Consider the following 21,700-nt stretch of genomic DNA (forward strand, 5'->3'; position numbering starts at 1 on the left):
AAGGGAAGAACAGAAAGAGCATTTCCCCCAGGGAGTCAGGGGACCTGAGTTCTAGACCCAAGTCTGTCAGTGAATGAAGTCATTCAATCTTTCCATGCCTCTGTTTTCTTATCTGTAAAATGAGAATATTAAAGTCTCTCCCTTTCCATTCTAAAGTCCTACGACCTTATAGAAAACTTATGTTCTGCTGCTTTAGGAACTCTTCCCTTATGTGTTCCCATACTGCAGTCAGTATAATTTCCATTTTGAATATGCTGTAGAGTGCGCATTTGGTTTTATAAGTATTTTGACCGCCACAGCATTAGAAATCATGTCTGGGCAGAGAGTGGACTTTGCTACTTTCTTTGATTACTGGTTGGAATTATCAGAGAACCCCTTAAGAGATTACTACAGCCCTTGCCTTTCTCCACGTATGCACTTCAGTCTTTTAATAACCAGGGTCCAAAACTCCCTGACCAGTAGTTTTAATTTGCATTAAAAACAGATTTGTTATTTACAGAAGCACAAAGAATTTATGGGACTCAGAGCTGTAGTTCCAGCTTGGATCTCACCTAATCGTAGCCATGGAATCAATTAACAGTTCATCTGTGAAATGTGATAAAATCTTATGAGATACATATTGCCCAATAACTGAGAGTGAGATGAAAGTATGCTCCATAATAGTAATGGGACTTCAGGGTTTTATATGTGCCATTGAATAGAGTTCCATTAGGAACTCAGTATTCAGGACGGTCACAAAAAAAAAAAAAAATAAGAAGAAGAAGAAAAGAAAAAGAAAAAAGACACTGTGTCTGAACAGATGATAGGGTATTGAGTAATAAACCTGGCCAGCCACTCCTGCTTTGATTAGTTTCCAACACCCCAGAAAAGGGGGCTATTTAAGTGTTCTTGCTTATGGCAAATGAGCTTGTGTGGCTTGGGGTGGGTGAGGGTAAGGGGGAAAGATTGAGTTCAGAGCTAAAAATTGCTGCAAAGCTAGTGCCTCCAAGGAGGGCTGCTTGGGAGGCCTGGGAAGTCGGCTACACAGTGAGGTTCCATGGGGTAGGTCTTAGTGATATTTGGAAATCTACTCTGGAAAATCTGAGTTCTTTTCTGATCAGATTGGAGATCATTTCTCAAGATCAGAGGTGATTTTTTTCATCCAAACATTGCTAGTTTCACAATTATATCTATTTTTGTTTGTTGGTAGATTATGTCTTTATATGGCATCAAGCATCTAAATGTAACTCTCTTAAAGATCATATAGTCTGAGTCTCCTATTGTACCCTTGAGAAAATTGAATCATAGATACTGAGGGTTCAGTGCAAGATAACAAAGCCAGAGTATGCCAGGAAACAGATAGAACTGATTTTCCTTGAAACATTCAGCAGTTTAGTTGTTCCCAATGGACATCTACCTGACTACTAATAATGCTATTGAGTCAGTATATCATCAGTCTTGTAGTCATTAAACACAAAATGAAGAGCAGGTAAGCAACATGGATTTGAGATGAAGAACAATCTCAGGAAGTTTAACGTACATACTTCTTTGGATTATATGTGCTGTTTTTAATAGATATAAGAAGTTTCCCCAATCAGATTGTACTTACTGGCAAATCAGTTTGGACAAATTAGTTTTCTGAGGCTTAGGGTATACTATAGTAGCCACGAGCCAGAACTCATCTTTAGAGAATAGGTGTGTGGCAAGCTACCCGCTTTTCCACACCCCGGTGGGTTTGGGTATTGACAGTTTCTCATCGTCTACCTCTCTCCATTTTTCCCCCTTACCTGTTGCAGTTTTGAGACAACAGTAGGATATTTTGGAATGAAACCAAAGGCCGGTGAGAAGGAGATCACACCGGGCTACGTGTTTATGGTGTGGTATGAGTTCTGCAGTGACTTCAAGGCTATTTGGAAACGGGAGAGTAAAAACATCTCTAAAGAAAGGTAAGGTGCTAAAAAGCATTAATGCTCCTCAGGCATTAATTTCCAACCCAACAAAGTGTGTATATTCCACACACGCCCATGTTTTCTTTTGGATAAAGTGGACATCCAGGAAGGATTATTGCCTCAGGGTTCCTAGGGCAATTGGGAGAAAGCTTGCTGTCCACACAAGCAGATACACTTATACAATCTGATAAGTTACACTTTCTTAACCCCTCCTAATTACTAGCTAGCAAATGAAAGGAGAGTTGTGCTAATTTGCAACAGATTGCTTCTCTGTGTATTTTCATGTCCGCCCAACCTAAATGAGGCAGCCTTGCCGTCGCAGACAGTACAGACAAATAAAAGTGAATGCTTTTCCCATTAATATACTGAACTTGCATCAAAGGGAAATCTCCGAGGCTCAGGCCACACTTCACACAGTGTTGAAGCCCCGCGCTGGATTTACAGCGTCACTTCTGACTCCCCGTATCCTGCTGAGGACATCAAACTGCATGCCGCTCAGCCTCCTCGCAGCCTCCTGATTTTATTAGTTGGGGGTAGAAGAAAAAAATTGGCCCTGAATATAGGGTGTGTGTGTGTGTGTGTGTGTGTGTGTGTGTGTGTTCGTGTGTTCATTCTCTCTAGAGAGACTGACATTGGCCCTGTTTATCAAAAAAGAAATTGTTCTTGTGGTTAGGCTACTGCTATCCTGTAAAGGATGACATGGATTTAGACTTCCACTAGCTCTAGAAGAACAGATGTATGAGAACATCATTCAGAATGGCCTAGAAGGAGAAAAAGTTCCACAAAACAAAGGAGACAATTCATTTAATTATAGAAGCTATATCTCACATAACAGTGAGAGACCTAAAATGCCATAATTTGTGTTCTTCACTTTGTAATCAAAGAAAAGTATACATCCCATATTCTTAAACATGCACAAAACGTATACTAATGTTTGACCTTTAAGCACTATTGTAAGAACATTGTTTTTAAGACTTCTAAAATTTAGAGATTTTTTACCCAGTATTAATGAGTCTCTAAATATTTTCTCAAGGAATCTTTTTTTAAAAAGCCATTCTTTCCAAGGAAGTCAAAGAGCTTTAAGAATGTTTATCAATACTGGGGCTTTAGCTTATAGCTCAGAGGTAGAGCACTTGTTTAGCATGCATGAAGCCCTGGAATCAATTCCCAGCTCCACCAAACAAAAAAAGAAAGAAAAAGAAACAAAAAAACAGTTTATTGACATGTCTTTCCATAGTTACCTCTTTGGGAATATGGGAATTAAACTGGGTATATTTATCATATAGATAAATCAAAGAGAGAAAATTTAAATCTATAGCATGGCAGGGTAAGTATGGTTGACAATAATTTCACTTTTCAAAATAGCTAGGAGAGAGAATTTTGGATGTTCTCAACAAAGAAATGAAGAATGTTTAAGGTGACGGATGTTGCAGTTACCCTGACCAGGTATTACACATTGTGATACATGTATTGAAATATCACACCACCCCACTAAAAAATGTAATTATGGGCCTCATAAAATCTAGAAAAGTCAAGGGGTATGTTAAAAATGGGTTGTTGACCACATTATGAAAAACATTCTAAAATTCTTGGCACCCAACAATGCTTATCTGCTTATCTAGCGCTTAAAAGTAAGCTAAAATTAACTTCCACAAAATCAATTCTTAATGAGAGTGGTAGAGTGAGCTCCTCTTCCTGTTTCAACAGGATGGCAGTGGGCCCACTGGCTCTCCAGATCCACACAGAAGGCTTGGAACCCAGCAATGGGTTCTGAATGTGCAGCTTTTGATAAGGAATTTGCATGTCCCATTTTGAGCATAGTCCTTAGTGAATTTGTCCTTAGAGTTTTAAAAATGGTCCAAAAAAATAATAATAATAAAAAAAAAAAAAACAACAGAGAGGGTAATGGATTGCGTTTCATGTTAATAATCTTCTGTTGAAATACTGAATTGTATTCCAAATTAAGAAATTTCCCCTGTCAAAGAAGTTAGACCAAACTAATTATGGGTCTACTGTGGTGGTGGTATCTAGCAATCTTCAGAATGACTTTTTCTCTGATTCCCCACCATAGCATTTTCAGAGTAGCTTCCTGGGTACAGCTGGTAAATTGCCTGTTTCACACTCTGTAAACCAACACCTTTAAAGGGTCACAACTTCACAAGACCCTTTTCAGTTCTCATTTAGCAGTTTCAGGGTCTCTTCTTTCTAGCCATGCTTTGTGAGATGGATCACCAAGGTTTCCCACCTAAAGCAACATCTCTGAAAGCTAATGACAGCTTACAAAATATTTTTGGAAGCAACCTGTTTGGAAAAATCTATTAGTAAGGAAACAATAGCACATTATGTATATTCCTGTTCGACCAGTTAAAGTGATTATCCAGTTAAAGTGATCACCCAGGTTTTCTTGTGAGGTAAGAATTTTTTTCTTTTTTTGTCTTTCTATCTGCTAAGGATTTTAGCTTTCAGACTCTTACAATCATATATTCATTAGGATAAAATAAGCAAAATAATTTAAATTTTTCTATTATAATTAAACAGGAAACAATATAATTACTTTGTTTTGACATTTATTTAGTGATATTTGATATTATTATTTTGATTAATCATTCCCCAGAAATTCATGAAGTCCCAACAATACTGAATGTCAAGAGGTAACATAACATCATCAACAAGAGTAGTACAAAGACATTCTGAAAAACTAAATTCTTAACCAAATGAACCTGACATCATGTAGCTATTAGGGGGAAAAATGTAGTTTGAATCCCATCAGAAAAAATTGAACCCACTTATTTTTAAACATGTTTGAAAACCACTCTGGAAAGCAGTATAGAGATTCCTCAAAAAACTAGGAATAGAACCACCATTTGACCCAGCTATCCCACTCCTTGGTATATAGCCAAAGGATTTAAAATCAGCATAATACAGTGACACAGCCCCATCAATGTTTTTAGCAGTTCCATTCACAATAGCCAAGCTATGGAATGAACTTAGTGCCCACCAACAGATGAATGGATAAAGAAAATGTGATATGTATGTACAAAACAGTATTACTCAGACATAAAGAAGAAAGACTTTATGACATTTGCTAGTAAATGGATGGATCTGGAGACTATCATGCTAAGTGAAATAAGCCAGTCCTCAAAGCCAAAGGTTGAATATTTCACTGATATGTGAAAGCTAACATAATATGGAGGGAGAGAGGAAGAATAGATATTCAGTAGATTAGACAACAGGGAAAGAAGGGAAGGGAGAGGAGAGGAGATAGGAAAAGGAAAGACAGTGCAATGAATCCGAAAATGAAATCAGTAATAGTATTTTGTAAAAGAAAATGATGTTTTGTTTAAACTCTATTTCCAAATGAAATTAAAGTATTGAAAACTATGTTAGGCCACGTGAGGTTAACTTTAGGTTAAATAGAGAATGTTTACTACTTTGTCTGCTTAGCGTGACTTCCATGCATATGCATTAGCTTGGTGCAAAGTTGAGATAAATGTATCTCCATAACAAGGCAACAGCTGCCCCTAATAAAACCAGGAGGAATCTATAGACACACAAATGACTTATGAAAACTTCCAATATTCCTGTCCCTTTTGAGTGAGCAATAAACTATTTCATTAAACTGGTGTCAGGCACCACTCTGGTTGAGTAGAAGAGATAAGATATTCACTGGGACATGGTTTTTCTGTCAATTAACTCTTACTAGAAGAGCAATCTACTGTCTGTTGTATATTCATGGCATCAAATTTTCCTTTTAATTTAAGATAGTCTTAGGCAAAAGTGCAAACTCCTGTATCCAGACACAAATCCAGAAGCCCCTAAACCCCAGACTTTCAGTCTGGGCCCACCCAGTCATTGTACTACCCCGTTAGCAAGACTCATCCTCCAGGGAAGAATACCAGTCCTTTCTCTTATTCCTTCTGAGAATAGGTAGTGACCATCAGTGAAAAAGAAACCTCTACCTCTAGTGGACAGAGTCAAAAATCAACATTTTAACCTTTCACTCTGCCATTAATTCGCTTCATGATCATGGGCCATTTACTATGTAGGACCCAGTTGTCCCTATGATGAAATGTATGCATTAGGATGAGACAGGAACTAAATGTTAGCTCTGATCTCTTCTAGCTCAAAGCCCCTATGAATCTATCAATCTAGAAAGGATTTTTTTCTAATAGATTGAGGACCTCCATCTTTAATTTTTAAGATAATTCCTCTCTTTGCTCTTGAACTCGTTAGGAACTATATTGGAAGACATTCAAGCCAAGGTCTGACAGATGAATGGGGGAGAGGTTGGTAGCTGTCACTGCCCTCTTTAAATTGGTCAGTGTCTACAATTACCTTGCCTCTCTCCCCTAGTTCTTCATGTAAAATATTTATGTTGATCTTGAGGATCACATATTTTTAATTAAACTAACACACACACAAAAATATTTTCCTCTGCTCATTCACATCCAACAGTGCATTTGGTGGTATATTATAGTTCCTCAAGACTGTATTTTAAGCTTGAAAGCAGCTTTTCCTGAGTTTTACCTTTTTATATACTGTTACATTTGTGTCTCTCTTAATATTTAAACATTCAGTGAATTTTTAGCACATTCTTTTCTTCCACTATGTATCAACAAATTTTATCCAAGTATATGCATGATGGCAAAGAGGTAACCTAATTCTTGCTGCTACCTTTAACGGTATATTCTTTATCCCTTTTCTGCATATTATGATTGTTTTAGCTATTTAATTCCTCTGGGTTATAGATATATTTATATCTTATAAGATATTTCATCATTTAGGAAATATTAAGACTGCTCTCACATATGCCCATGCATACACACAAACCACTCCCACCCCCACAAAATGAGCTATGAATTTGCAAAAGGTGAAGAAGGCCCAGGGGAGTCATGCCTCCAGGAATAAAGTCTGGGCAAGTACTTCACCCTGAGCCAAAGCAAACTTTTTAAAAGTGCTATTTAAAAAACCCATAATGGGTAAGTAATGAGTGGATAAAGAGTTTGGTGAATTTTATGTGAAATGCAAATAAGAAATTTCATCATGTACATAGCCATAATATCTATAATTTACACCATGGGGGAATGGATAGTTACTTTGTTATTTTAGTGCAGCTAAATACCAACAGGAATGTTGTTTTAAGTATATTTTGTGCAGCTATTATGGTTAATTATGTGACTGCCATTGACTGGACAGCAGATAGTTCCAGGCTGTTTGGGGTTATCCCAAGGGTGGTTCTGAGAGCTCCCTACTGCTTGGGTTGCTGTAGGACCAAGAGTTTAGAACTTAGTATGGTCACCCCTCAACCCACAAAGGGGCCATTGAGCGCAGGACAGACATTGCAGGTATTTCATGTCTTTGCATGATATAGTTATTCCTGAAAAAAACTCCCTAAACTAAAATATTTATGTATTGAATTCTGCTTTCCTTCTGACCTCTATACATGACCATTTCACTAACAAGTGACTTTCTTTTCCCTAACCTTCCATTATGTAATTAAATGGTTTATATATACCTAAATGCTAAGAAGTTTCTTATTTTAAAGGGATTTCTTAATAATATAAATGATCACCCTCTAGTTAATTGGCAAAACTTTGAATTTTCCTAAGTCCCATTTGAAAATAGTTCTGTGCAAGTACACAAACAGTAAATGTCCCCAAAGACCTTACTTATGAATACAATTATCATAATGACAAAAATAAAACCCACTTGTTAGTTTCCCAAGCAAAAATTTTAAACTGCCTCCTTACAACTAAAAATATTCCATGAACAAGGAGAGTGTACATACTAAAAAATGTTAAGAATTGTAAAATCCGTGATTTTTAAAACAAAACACTCCTCTTGACCATCCTTCCCCTGGAAGCTATCTTTTCCTTTCCCTTCTCACTTTTAGGAGAATGGTTTATATTCATTTCCTCACCCCACCCTCTCTCCTATATCTATAAGGATAAAGTCCTGGCTTCCAAAACAAGGACCAAAGTAACTGTCATTTAAGGGACAAATTAATTTTTCTTTGCATAACAATCTGGTGTAAGGAGTTTAGATGTCAGGGGCCCAGTTTCCCTTTCTCTTGTGGCATTATCCCTAGTCACAAGGCTGAATGAAGATGGCACATGTTGTGTCCACCACACTCCTGAGTTCCAGGCAGGGTGGGGGAGAGCACACCCTGTGCTTTCAGCAGCATGAGCTGGAAGGTGCTTATGTCTCTTCCCGATTTAGCCCATTGGGGAAATGGCTATGAACATACACAACAGAGACTAAGAAGTGCAGGCTTAGCCAGGAGCCATGTGCCCAGCTAAAGTCTTGTGGGTTCTGTTACTGAAGGAAGCAAGAAAATGGCATGTTGATATAATTGGCAGCCTTTACCACATTTCCTAATTGCAAAATCAAATGGCTAACCCAGCTGCTGCTTATTTTTGATGATGCTGGTAGTTTTTTCTATCTTAAAAGGCCTCATTTCTGATAGTATACTTAGGCCTTCTTTCTGTGAAGGTGACTGCCTCTCTGCCTCCTTCATTAACTTCTCTTTTTCATTAATTCCTTAAGGGTGGACCTTTTGCAAGGTTCAGGTCTCAGTCTTCCTCCTTTCTTCTCTCCACCCTCACCCTCTCTCAACAATATTCACAGCTTTGCCAAGACCTTTCAAGTATTCCTATCCAGAACTGACCTCCTTTCTAAATTTTAGGTAAATCTCCTGTTGCACACTGGGACATTGCTAAAGATGCCCAACCCTCATCTGCACTTCATCATGTCCCCACTAGAAGTCATTCTGTCTCAACTGAGGCCCAACCCTCCTAGGTTCCCTAACTTACACTGTCCTCCTCATAGTAGCAAAAGACAGGCAAGAAACCCAAATCATCTTCAGTGCTGCGAGATTCATTTTCCACCTCTTGCTGACACTTCTCAGTTTTGCTCCTCTGAGGTCATTCTTCTTTGCCTTAGATTCACAGTGGCTCTGTCTTAACTCAAGACCTCGTCATCTCACACCTGGGATATTGAAACATCCCTGTAACTGTTCTCTCTGCCTAGAGGTTTTCTATTTCCTCTTTGTCCCTTAACATTACATCTAGCTAGCTTTCAAATCAGAAGTTAGACCGTATCAGTCTCTGTAAGCATATTCTGTTGTTTCTCATTGCTCATGAAATAATGAGATGAGAAATAGCTATGTTTGATACTTTCATTTTTTGAGTCCTCACAGCAACCCTAAAAAATAAGGATGAGAGAGTAATACAGTTTCACTAATAACCAATTCGAATGAGGATAAAATCCTAGGGGGATTTTGTTTTTTGTTTTTGACACTAAAGCTTGAGCTCTTTCAAGTAGTCCATATTCTTTCCCAAGTTACAGCTGACCCTCCAAGAACCTGCCCTCAACCCACTTTGCAACCTCATTTCCTATCCACATCCTAATATAATGACTACTTTCTGGTTCTCCCACCTGTGCCTTCTTGCTTTGTGTTCTTATTAGATAATCTCCTCACTCTGCATCATCCCTGGCTATTTTCTGATCAGGAAATAGTCATCCTTTAAGGACAACCTCCCCCACATCCTTGGGATTCACTGCTGTGCCATTTCCTCTAGAAATTGTCCGAAATCCTTCTACGAAGAATTACCTTTTCCCTGGTCTTTGGACAGAATGTTTTTCTTACCACCCTTTAGCATTTAACTCATTCCAACCTGTTATTTTAGTTGTTTGGTGTGTCTCCTTCCACCTCCAGGATGTAAGATTGTTCTCCATTGAATCTTCTATGGTGTGTTCTACAGCATAGGGCTAGAAACAGGTTTATTGACATAGAGAGGGCTTCACAGAATGGTAAATTGGTAGCAAGTGTGCACTAGAAATCCCAGGTAGTATGAGAGTTTGGAGGAGAAAATGATGCAGAGGAAATGTAGAAGCTAGAGAGGACTTTGGAAGGATATTTAGCTATAAAAAGGATACCCTCAGCAGGGCATTGAAGGGAAACACAAAAGCCAGTAGGGGAATGTTGGAGATCAACAGCTCACAAACCTGCCAGATCTTCAGAACCACTATAAATAGATCCACTGAATCAGAACTCCAGAGGTTGGAATCTAGGAATCTGTGGTTTTAGAAGTTCCCCAATAGGATGGCAGAGCAAGAACATTTGTGCTTGGTTGTCTCAATAAATGCCTTGACTCCACTGCCTCTCTGTCTAAATGTACAGAATTAACTTCAGAAGTGGGAGAAAGGAGGACAACTTACCTTACCTTATCTTACTCTCAGCCAAGTTTAGGGACTAGACTTTGGTGATCTGGTATCTCTTAATTTCCTACAGTTTTAGGTAGGAAATGAGCTACAGATTGATAAAGCAGATAAATTCAACTACTTAGAAAAGGAAGAGATGAGAACATTCTAGAAGGTCACATTGCTTGGAGGAATCACATAGTATGATTTTTGGAATCAGCCTAACTAAGTGCTCTCTTTTTGGTGGATCCTTCTCTGAGTGCTTTGTCTACCATGGTTTCTGGTGTTTGCATATTGCTGGAATATAAATCCTAGAAGATAAGTACAATGCCTTCTACTAATTTGTTTTCTCACCACTAAATTTAAACACAATCTTCAAAAATATCTGTTAACACATTCTTTTAAAATATCTGGTATGTCTTAATTGATATATAAGCTATGAAACTATTTCTGTAAGACTTTAATGTACTGTTCACAGACTGCTTCATTTATTTTTCTCCAATCTCTGGGAGCTGTCTCTCCTCCAAAACTATGGGTGTTTTTATGGAGCCTCCAATTTTGGCACTTACTGATTTGTTTTTCATTCTTTAGGTAATAAACATTTTATTTCTTAAATAAATTGTAGGATCCTAGAAGATAAGTACAATGTCTTCTACTAATTTGTTTTCTCTCTAAGACCTCTGTTTCCTTATGCATAGTAGGTGCTCAATTAATATTTTTGAACAAATAAATGACCATTATGTTTTCTTTTGCCATGTTGAAACTGATTATGAGATTTGCTGTCTGCTGTAGAGAGATGAGACATCTTATTTATTTGGATTGTGGTGGTGGAATTCCTCAAATATATCCCACATGGGTCACTTTTGCCCAAGAATCGAAAAATCTTAATAGCTTTGTTAAAGAGAATAGACATGTTCAGAACAAGAAAGATTAGTTGATGGGGTAAAACAATCACCTTCTCTGTTCTTGATTACATTACTTTCAATTTGTTTAAAAAAATAGAAGAAAAAAAAAAAAAACCAAGGAGGTGAAGATCCCTGGGATTTATTGCTGTGCCAAGCCTCAAACCTCTTTGGAGCTCAAATCAGGACCTTAGAGAGCATCTGTCCACACTCTATTTCTCTAGCTTGGCAGAGAGCAATGGAAACCCAAAGTAAGTCTCCTTCATTCAGCCAGAATATTTCTAAATTACTTATCTGTGAGACTCTTGACAGCTCCTGCCTTGGGCAGAGATGCACAGAGGGGGCTGCCTGGGTAGTATGATTTGAGGGGCGCCAGGAAGGCTCCCTGTTCCAGACAATCTCCCCTGCTTCCTCCCCTTTTTGTTCTAGTCACTGTGCAAACAGGCTCTGATCAGTGTGAGTTTTTGGTGAGACTCCTTAGGTGGTACAGGGTTCAAAAGGAAAAGGAGAATCAACATCAGCAAGCACAGGCATGTCTTCATTATCAGCATTGGAAATGTCTTCCAAAGATGAGCTGTGCACTTCCATTTCATTTGCAGGTTTATAACACAGAGCCGCCCTCACTTTTCCAAGCTGTCTCCCAGGCCCTCTTCCCAAGTGAGGAGAGGCAGTGCTGTTACCTTTCACTCTGCACCTAGATCTCCGGGTCGGCTCAGAGTGTTATGTCTACCAAGTGCAGAGTGATTGGCTTTAACTGATCAGGCATTCCAGGGCAAGTCTAGCCCCCCTCCACTTCCACTCCCCTGTGGCCTGGAGGAGAAGCTCTGCAAACGGAAGCAGCCTTTGTTCTGCAATTAATCACTCCAAGTCAAAGTGTGTTTGGGTACTACAAGTGATAACCCACAAAAACTACCAAGTGGCTGATTTGTGTAACTGCTGAAATTCAGTCTCCAAAAGGACTTCCTTAGTTGAAAACAGAAAAATATCTTACTGAGGAATGGGGTGTGGAAAATTGTCAGATTTAGGAAGTAGAAATGATGGGCTAATTTATCATGGAATAACCTTTAGACGATAGATCCTGATGTGTGAGCAGCTCAGTCTTCTAAGCCTACGGCTTGTATTTCGTTCCTGCTGGTCTGTCTTACCATGACAGCCTGCGAGGCTGACCTGGGGGGCATGAGAGTAGAGAGGAAAGAGGTAGCCAGGGTCAAGGGTCAGGCTCTGAGGAGAAAATGGGCCTAGAAGAGTGTGTGTCCATCTAAGTATGTGGCCCTGTTTGCCTGCCTGAGATAAGAGGATTGAGAGTTACAGTGTTTCATATTGTCTATGGCCTTTTTCTCAGTTTCATTTTCTTGCCCTTTGGAAATGTTCCACATAGAATAGTCAGTGATGTTTTTGTCAGCTCCTACAGTGAGAGAGAAATTTCCCTTTACATTGAGGAGCTAATGAAATTGTTTTTGTTTTTTAAGTTGTTGATGAACCTTTATTTCATTTATTTATTTATATGTGGTGCTGAGAATTGAGCCCAGTGCTTCCCACATGCTAGGCAAGCGCTCTACCACTGAGCCACAACCCCAGCCTGAGTTTGGTCTTCTTGTTGTTTTCTTTTTCACTGACAGTAGAAAGTGACTTTTGACTTTCATAACTATAACCATGGCCTATGGTGGAAATAATCAGAATTCAGAAATGCCTAGTTGAGTGAATTCTGTCAGGAAGGGTAGAAATAACAGCGGTCCCTACAGCCCCTGGCAGGTCTCCATGATCGCACTTATTTAGAAGTGAACCTGGACATTAGTCCCTTCTCCTGTGGCTACAGAGGAATAAATTGACTCAACAAACTGGTGGCTGTACTTTATTGTTAACTTATAGGGTATTGAAAGACCTTAATGAACTCCACAGGGCAACTGAGATATAGCCGGATGTAGCCATGTCTTCCTCAAAGCACATTACAGCCTCTGTGATGTTAATATCATCTATGTTTTAAGTAATCCTTATAAGGAAAGTATCAACTTGTTGCCCAATCTCCTCTGTCTGAAGAGCCATAATTCATATTATAGTGAATTTTCTGAGGCAACAAAGTCCCTCTACTCCTCCCTAAAATCTGTAAGGTGCTCCTTGTGCTATGGCCTATTGTTACTTTGTCCTGGGTTGCAAGAAAATCGTTGTGAAAAGAAGTGAATAGGAATTTGGTGTGTCATCTCTGCAGTTGCTTATACCCCTTCTTTGACTTTTTATTCTAAAGGAGACCACAAGAGTATCATCATTTGCTTGGAGAAAACACTGGCCCTAATAGGGATTGCACAACCAACCCTCGTAGATTAGGCAGACTGGCAAGTCATTCATTTTACAGGTGCTAGGAGGTACCTTTCCACTTCATAAAGACCTCTCCACCCTTCAAAGGGCCCTAGGTCACAATCAACTGGGCCAGTGACGAAGACATGTTTTTTCCAAATGTGGCTCATGGTGTTCCTGCGTGTATTTCAAAATAGTCATGAGTTCTTGAATTAGTTAGAAAGGTTCTGGGTTCAGCTCTCTTTACCTTTGAGGATGAATCTTTTGGTATAGTGGCTTGGACATTCAGCTTTGGCCATTGTACCTTTTAGGGAGCTTAGTGCTCTCTGTGGCATCCATTTCTATGAGGGTTGACAACAGAGCACACTCTGCCCATTCTCTAGACCATTTTGGCCTGCCTCTTTAGTGAAGAGTGATACTAAGTTCCTAAAAGAGACATACATCACAGCTGATCTGATGTCTTGCTTTTCCTGGCACCTGCTTCATGAACCATGTTCCCCCAGTGCCTCCCATTTCTTTACCTTCACCCACCGATGTTTCCAAAGTCATTGACACTGAGAGGCATGGAGGAAGCGCGTGGTCTGTGTCATGCTGTGAGTGATGTCTTCAGGTCACACTACTGGAGGGCTGGTCAAGTTTCCTCTTTGAAGTTTAGTAGCACAGTGATGGTGTCGTACTGAACTCCATTGTGCTCATCCCCGTCTGTCCTCACATACCTGACTATGACTGTTTGCCAGAGATCTGTGATCTCCCAACCTCAGAGCACATCTGGAAGGTTATAGGTAGGGGACAGTAGTACTGCTGGCTATGTTTTGACTTTTGTAGATTTAATAGTTATTAGATCCCCAAATCTGGAATCTGATAGCTGTGGCTGTCAGAAGAATCATCCTTTGTGAAGCCTCATCATCTCAAATCCAGTGTCTACCTCCAAGATATCCCTGGACAAATCTTTATGAAGAGGCCTCTGTTGACTGTGGTTCTCCTCAAGAGGGAGATTGTTTTCCATTCCCCTCTAGGAGCTCCAGTAGGTCCTTTTAAGTTCCATACACAGGAGTTATCCAACTGAAATTAAAATTAAAAAAAAAATTCTTCCTGTACAAATGAATACACGTTTGAAATTTCAATAGATAAAACAAAACTTTTCTTACTGAAGCAGGACTTAAAAGATGTTATGATTTAAAGGGATCCCTAACTCTTCCCCCTCTCCCTGAAGCACCTTTGCTTAATAACACCCTTTGCAAGACACTTTGCAGCTAATGCTCTAAGGTCTGAGTTTTGCAGTTGTGTCAGGATGTGAACAGCCTGGACACAGCATTATCCCACTCCCTCAATATCTCATCTCTTTTTTGGTTGTTTTTGCTCAATCCTGTTGTCAAAAATGAAGATGTTTCTCTTATTATGCACTTGATGATGACCCCAGGGTCTGCTGATACTGTTGATGACTTCAGTATCTGATGATTTTAGTATCATAAACCAATGAAATACTGAATATCAAAAGAAAAAAATGGTACTATGTTCCCTCCATCCCATGAATGGTTGGATTCCAAATTAGTTTGATTTAGGTACAGCCACATAAATCTAGCCTGTAGAGAGCCCAGAGTGTGTTCACCTTTACGCTGTCCCAGAAAACAAGGCTACAATAGTTGGGGGCCTAAACTTCTATGGGAAAGCATGTGACTGAACATAGCGTTCCAGGTGCCTGTGACCTCTGCTCTCTGATGGGTTGAAAAAAATGATGATTTCGTCAGTTATCCTGTTCTTTTCAATGCTGGATGGGATCAGTGTTCTCTTGCAGCTTTCTTTATTCTAGGTAAAGGCGGAACTCCCACTCCAGGTGATTCTAATATGAAACCAGGCTGCCACCCTTTCACGGCCAGGAGCTTTGGAGCAAACACTGGCAGCAACTACACTTTGCCAGGGCCCCCAATAACTCCTTGGGGGGAGTATAGGCATTGTCATAAGAAAAAGAGGAGGGGATTTTCAAAACTTTCACTGAGCCATTTATGAATTGAGGATAGGTATATTCTTTCTCTAGCATGTTCATATGGGTTTTCCCCCTGTATTTCAGATTTTTTTTTTTTTTTTTTTGGAGGAGAGGGCTTGCCATATGACCTTTTTCTTAGGTCAGGGGGTACCGGGGATTGAACTCAGGGGCATTTGACTAGCCACTTCCCCAACACTATTTTGCATTTTATTTAGAGACAGGGTTTCACTGAGTTGCTTAGCACATCACCATTTCTGAGGCTGGCTTTAAACTCACCATCCTCCTGCCTCCCAAGCCACTGGGATCAAAGGCATGCACAACTGTGCCCGGACCTCCCCAGTTGGCCTTTACATCAAGTCTAAGTACTTGCCTGTTAGTATCCATGAGCAACTATGTGTGATATTCTAGAATAAATATTTAAATCAGAAATAAAAATAGGAACAACAGCTGAGCCAGAAACAAAAACAAGTCCATAAACCATTAAGCTAAAGAGGAGGTTGAGCATACATGTACCCGGAAATTGTCTAACCAGCAGATTTTCTTTGATTAGATGCAAAAGATGTTCTTATCCCTTAAGTGAGAAGCTAATTCCAGATGTGGAACAAAGTTATATAACTTCAGTAAATCTCAGTCTCCTGTAGGCAAAGTCATGTGGATACCTTTAGAAATTCTGGAATGTATACATAGGTTGACATGTATAAATTTTTAGTACATTTTGGGTGGCCTTTAGCACCCTTTCTCTTGCCTCATTTAGTACTCAATCAGCTCATCGATAACTGGAACTAGGTTCTTAAGTGTTTTTATGGGTTTTTCCCAAAAGATAAATGCAAAAAGGAATCATTTTACAAGTGAGTATTTACTAAACACTTAAACTGTTGAACATGAGGAAAAAGTTATTGATGCAGGTCATTCATTAGTCAGGTATTTGCTAAGAACTGACTTCTACAGGGCACAGTGATAGATGTAGAAACAGGGAGGGTCCCAGATATGCCTAAAGCCTGGTCCTTGTCTTCAAGTGGTTCCAATGGTTTAAGGGAAATCAGATACCCAGTTCTAAGATGAAAAGCCCTAAGTGCCTTAAGAGAGTCACAAAGTGCTTTTTCACTCGAGAAAAGAGCAATTACTTCTGACTAAGAGAGATGAAGGAAGCTTTCATGACTTTGGCACTTAAGCTGGGGATAGAAGAATGGGAAGAATTTGAACACATGGAAATGAGTAAGGCAATCATGGAGGGAACAGTGAAAACAAGATGTAGGGGTGAGAAAAGCCATTTACAAAGATAGTAGTTTGGCTGGACTGTAAAGCACATGGAGTGAAGTGAAGCAATGGATACATGATAAGAAATCACATGTAATATTTTCTTCAATATTTACATCAGCTATGTTATTTAGGTGTGGTATTATTCCTACTTTTAACAGATGAAGAAATAGAGGCCAAAGGAATTAAGTGATTTATCCAAGGACACTCTGCTAACTAAACTGGCATAGTATTCATGTGGAAACAGATCTGGGTCTGAAAAGGTAAGATAGGCAAACACAGAACAGGGGCAAGTTTGATTGCCAGGCTAAAAAATTTGCATCTTATACTCTAATTCAGGGATTGGCAACCTACAGCCTATGGACCCAATCTAACCACTATCAGTAATGTCAATAAAGTTTTTTGGAACACAGTGTTGCCTGGTCATCATGTATATTTTTTGTGGCTGTTTTCACACTACAATAACAGAATCGAGGAGTTGCAGCAGAGACTGTATGGCCCACAAAGCACTTTATAGAAAATATTTGCTAACCCCAGCTATAGTAGATTGGAAGTCTTCGAAACTGTGGGAGAAGGGAAGCATTACTAATTGAGACCATCTTCACCTGTAAAATGGATTAGAGGGAACTAGACCTTTCAGAACACTTTCAGTGGTCTGGGCTCTCATTCTTTCATTCCTGGGTCATCAGAGTAGCCTTTCTCCAAGTCACCTGACACTTCAAGGCTTACAGAGGTCAGGCAGGTAACAAAAATGAGTTAAGAGTGCCAGGTTTAAGAAAGCCAACCCTGCAGGCAAGTTGGTAGAGGCCTCTGCTGATCTGGCCGCCCCAGGGCGGCCCATGGTGCTCCTACCTCATTTGACTGTTGCTGCACATTGATGTCGCCTGCCTTCCAGTTTTAGAAGTCAGAAATTGAATACTTATGTGAAATCTCCTGCATTTACAAATGATAGCAACTGAATTCAGATTTATTTAAACCTCCTAAGACTGGTGAAAACTGAATTTAAATTTACTTAAGCCCTTCAAGGTTGATCAAACTGCAACCCTCCAGCTTGCAGTCTTTTCCATCATAATGAGGGAACTTAATGCAATTCACAATAACAACCCCAGAGTAGCTCCTTCAGCAGGCATGTGACACTTTGCCCACAGTTTTTGAAGTACATTTTGAAAATATAGATAGGTTGAACAGACAGCTTGGCCATCAATCTCTAGGGGGATCAAAACAGTTTTTAAGACTCACCTATATGCTCTGTCTTGTCAACCAATACATGTGACAGAGCTAGATTGTCTGTCACATGTATTGGTTTGTTTCTTATTACATAAATGTGATTAAAAGTAGATGAAAAAAGCAGCCTGACCCTCTAAACATGATGTTGATGCTAACATTAAGGACATACAGAGAATATAGGTGAGAATTTGTTGGTTTGTATTTTGTAGGATTAGCCTTGAATATTGGTGATGACATATTCACTTGAGATTTAAGGGATTTCATTTTTCCCCTGAATTTTATAGAGACTAATCATTTGTAATGATTTTTTATTCAATATTATTCAATATTTATCGGTCACTTACTACATGTCAAATTCTGTGCAAGATGCTAAGGAAAGGAAAACAGAAATTCTGGAATGTATACATAGGTTGACATGTATAAATGAGACTCATCTCCTGCTTTTGAGAAGCTCCAGTCTAGCATGAAAGGCAGGTACCTAAAAATTATCACAGCAAAGTAAGATTCATGAACCTTGTAAGACAATGCAAAGAAAAGAGCCAAGTGTCAAATCTGTCCAACTAATTTACCTTTCTTTATGTAACAAATGTGCCTCAGGGGGGAAGAATGCGGAAAAATGTTCAACTTTCTTAAAAAAAAATGACCATAAATATCTGGGTGACTCTCAGGTAGAAGTAACCACATAATTGTGAGGTCACATGTTCAAAAATAGCAAATTTTAAGGCAGTGACAGCAAAGCATCAAACCAAGGAACCCCATGTAACTGCACAGGTTCCATGCCTGTGAAGCTCTGTGAGTTTAATATCTTCAAGACACAGGCAGTTCTTAAGAAAGCAAAGAATTTTTCAATAATTTTATTCTATGGGTCTTCTTTTATTTAGCAGTTATGCTATACATGTGTAGGTCATCTCTACCAAGAGCTACTGACATGGCAGTAAAATGATAGCCACCTCCTCCAACCTTATGGATCCTGTGGTTTCACTGAGAGCTTTCCATGTGATAATTTTTATTACTGCTTCAGTTATGTCTTGACTACCATTTTAGTTAGCATTTTGTTGCCATCACCAACAGACCTCATGAGAACAAGGAGCAGAAGTTCATTTTGGCTCACATTTTCAGAGGTTCAGTCCATGGTCAGCTGACCTCATATCACTGGGCCGAAAGTGAGGCAGAATATCGTGGTGGAGGAAAGCAGCTCAAGACATGGCAGCAAAGAGTCAGAGCACCACTCACTGGAGATAAAATATAAACCCCAAAGGCACACCCCCAATGACCTACCTGCTCCAATCACACCCCCACCCTGACTACGTATGGTTATTGCCCAATGAATCCATATGAATGGACAAATCCACCAATTAGGTTACACATCTTACAATCATTTCACCTCTGAAAACTCTTGCATTGTCTCACACATGAGCTCTTAGGGAACACCGCATATCTAAACCATAACAAATACATTCTAAGAAAAATATTAACAATCCAGTAAGTCTGTTTACTTTTTTGTTGTTGTTTTTAAACATACATTATAAAATCAAAATTTTCAATTTCTACACAAATAAATTTTCTATAAGGAACAAGTGTTATTTTGATTATCAGAAAAACAAAATTCTACTCAGAAGTTCTATAATTCTTGAAACATTTTATTTGTAATATTTACCTTCAGGAAATTTAGAAAAAATATGAGGAAGAAGCTATAACCTTTGTTTTGAATTTTAAACAGTTCCTCTTATTAAACTGAGAAATTTTTGTCACTTGCACAATGGTTTAGCTTCTAGATATGACTTTTAGCATCTGTATGTAGATCAGAAAAATTAAGATGAGTTCTTGGGCTTTCTAAATCTTAAGATAAGAGCATTAGGTGATTTGGTTTGCTTTCAGGGCACAGCTAAATAATATTACTACAAGACAGGACTTAGCGAACAGCGCTATGAGACAGTGCTATGTGTTTAGTTTGTAGTCAGGATTATATATTCTTTATTCTTTTTTTTTTTTCTTTTTTGTACTGGGGATTGAATCCAGGGTTCTTATCCATTAACCACTGAGCCATATCTCCAGATCTTCAGCCCTTCTTATTTTTAATTTTGAGACAGGTTCTTGCTAAATTGCTTAGGGCCCCACTATATTGCTGAGGTTATACTCAAACTTGTTATCCTTCTGCCTCAGCGTCTTGAGCCACTGGGATTACAGGTGAGTGTCACCTTACCTGGCTTGTCAAGCATTCTTAAAGAATTCTTTCATCTGTTGGTGAAAGGCTATACTTTATTGACCACTCAATATATATTATCAGGCATGGTAGATGTCATACATTATTTAATACTTTCAATGATATTTTGAGATAGATATTAACTTTCATCTTATAGTGCAGGAATTGAAACCAAAAAAAATTTATTAACCTGCCCCAAGTCTTCTAATAACTGGCAGGATTAGAATTAGAATTGAGCATAGATGGTGCTGAAGCTCCTTTGTACTTAGCTGTGTTTTCTCGCTTTCCTTTTTAAAGAGTACCCTGTGAAAGGGAGACATCATAATTGAATGAAAACATTGGAGGAGAGTAGGAAAGAATCACTGAGATCAGAATTGTCCCAGGAAGCCTGAAGAACATATGACTTCTTGTAGTCTGCAGAAGAACCATGAGCAGCAGAAAGAGGTTTGCAGTAGGGACAGGACAGTGGGTTGTCTCCCCTCCCCGTGCCTCTAGGTCCCCAGCCACCATCATCACACAGGTCAGAAAGAGTGGTCACAGGGCCATTAAAACTGGAACTGGGAACATGATGCTTAACAGAAGCCCAACAGAAGACCATCTCTAGAAGAGGCTGGGATTCAAAGATGAAAAGGAACTGCAAAAGACAACTCAAAATTAAGTTTCCTTTTAGTTAGAGGCCTGAGAGAGTCCGACAGACAGGGACATAGTAACTCCCAATCATTCCACTGGAACTGGGATTAAAGAGTCACTAGGAGGTGCTGTCTTTGAAAAGCAATCTGACTGGAGAGAAGCCAGAAAGAGCTCAGCTGTGGCTCCATGTACAGCACAACCGTCTTGGTTGGCAAGTCTTTTCATGGTCAGAGCCTCCAATGTCATCTGACCTGGATTTGGTCCATTTAGTGCTTTCTTTTCTTGTTTGGGCATAGTCCCAGTTGTTGCTGCAAATGGAAAAGCTTAGTGGGCAGTGTGGTGTAGACTCAAACCTAAGTCAATATTGAGAAATGCCGTTCTCAGGGCAGCTTTACAAGCATGAGTATTCTCAGATTATAGAAAACATTACTCATCTTCATTCCATTTTTGTTTATTTTCTGATGCACAAGTCAGCATGTTGAATTCATTGTAACTAACTTCTGCTTATATGCAGGGAAATTGGTTTGCCAAGTGTGTGTGTTTAAAAGCAAAATGTGTAAAACCAGCCAAGAGCCAAGCCACTTGGCCACATGTAGATGCTGAGAAGTATATAATTAATATGGAGTGAAAGCTTTGTATTTGAGATCTTGAAGAAAAAGTATGCAGTTTTTAAAAATGTTTGTGAGATGGTGGATCATTAAAACATCAAATATTTTTGAAGAAATTTTTTAAAAAATAAAAATACAAAGGATGATATATCCATATCCTTACCTAGAATTATAACTATTAACATCTTGTGGCATATTTTTTAAGAGTTTAAATTACTATCATGCTAAGTAAATTAAGCCAGTCCCCAAAAAAACAAAGGTCAAATGTTCACTCTGATATATGGATGCTAATCCAAAACAAGGTGTTTGGGGTGGAGGGGAGAATAGAAGTTCAGTGGATTGGACAAAGGGGAATGAAGAGAAGAGGACAGGAATAGGAAAGATAGTAGAATGAATCAAACATAACTTTCCTGTGTTCATATATAAATACACTAGTGAAACTCCACATCATGTATAACCCAAGAATA

The 21,700-nt window shown here is 39.0% G+C and overlaps 1 protein-coding gene across 3 annotated transcripts in view; it reads left to right on the plus strand.

The window, feature by feature from the left end:
• Nucleotides 1–21,700, plus strand: part of Fmn1 (formin 1) — a 363,324-nt gene that overhangs the window by 334,602 nt on the left and 7,022 nt on the right. For all 3 annotated transcript variants that reach the window (XM_076848461.2, XM_076848463.2, XM_076848464.2), the window contains one exon: nt 1,776–1,925. In XM_076848461.2, the coding sequence (XP_076704576.2) occupies nt 1,776–1,925 (150 nt within the window). The remainder of the gene's footprint in view (nt 1–1,775; nt 1,926–21,700) is intronic.

Source organism: Callospermophilus lateralis, chromosome 3 (assembly GCF_048772815.1).
Source record: "Callospermophilus lateralis isolate mCalLat2 chromosome 3, mCalLat2.hap1, whole genome shotgun sequence".
NCBI classification, from domain to species: domain Eukaryota; kingdom Metazoa; phylum Chordata; class Mammalia; order Rodentia; family Sciuridae; genus Callospermophilus; species Callospermophilus lateralis.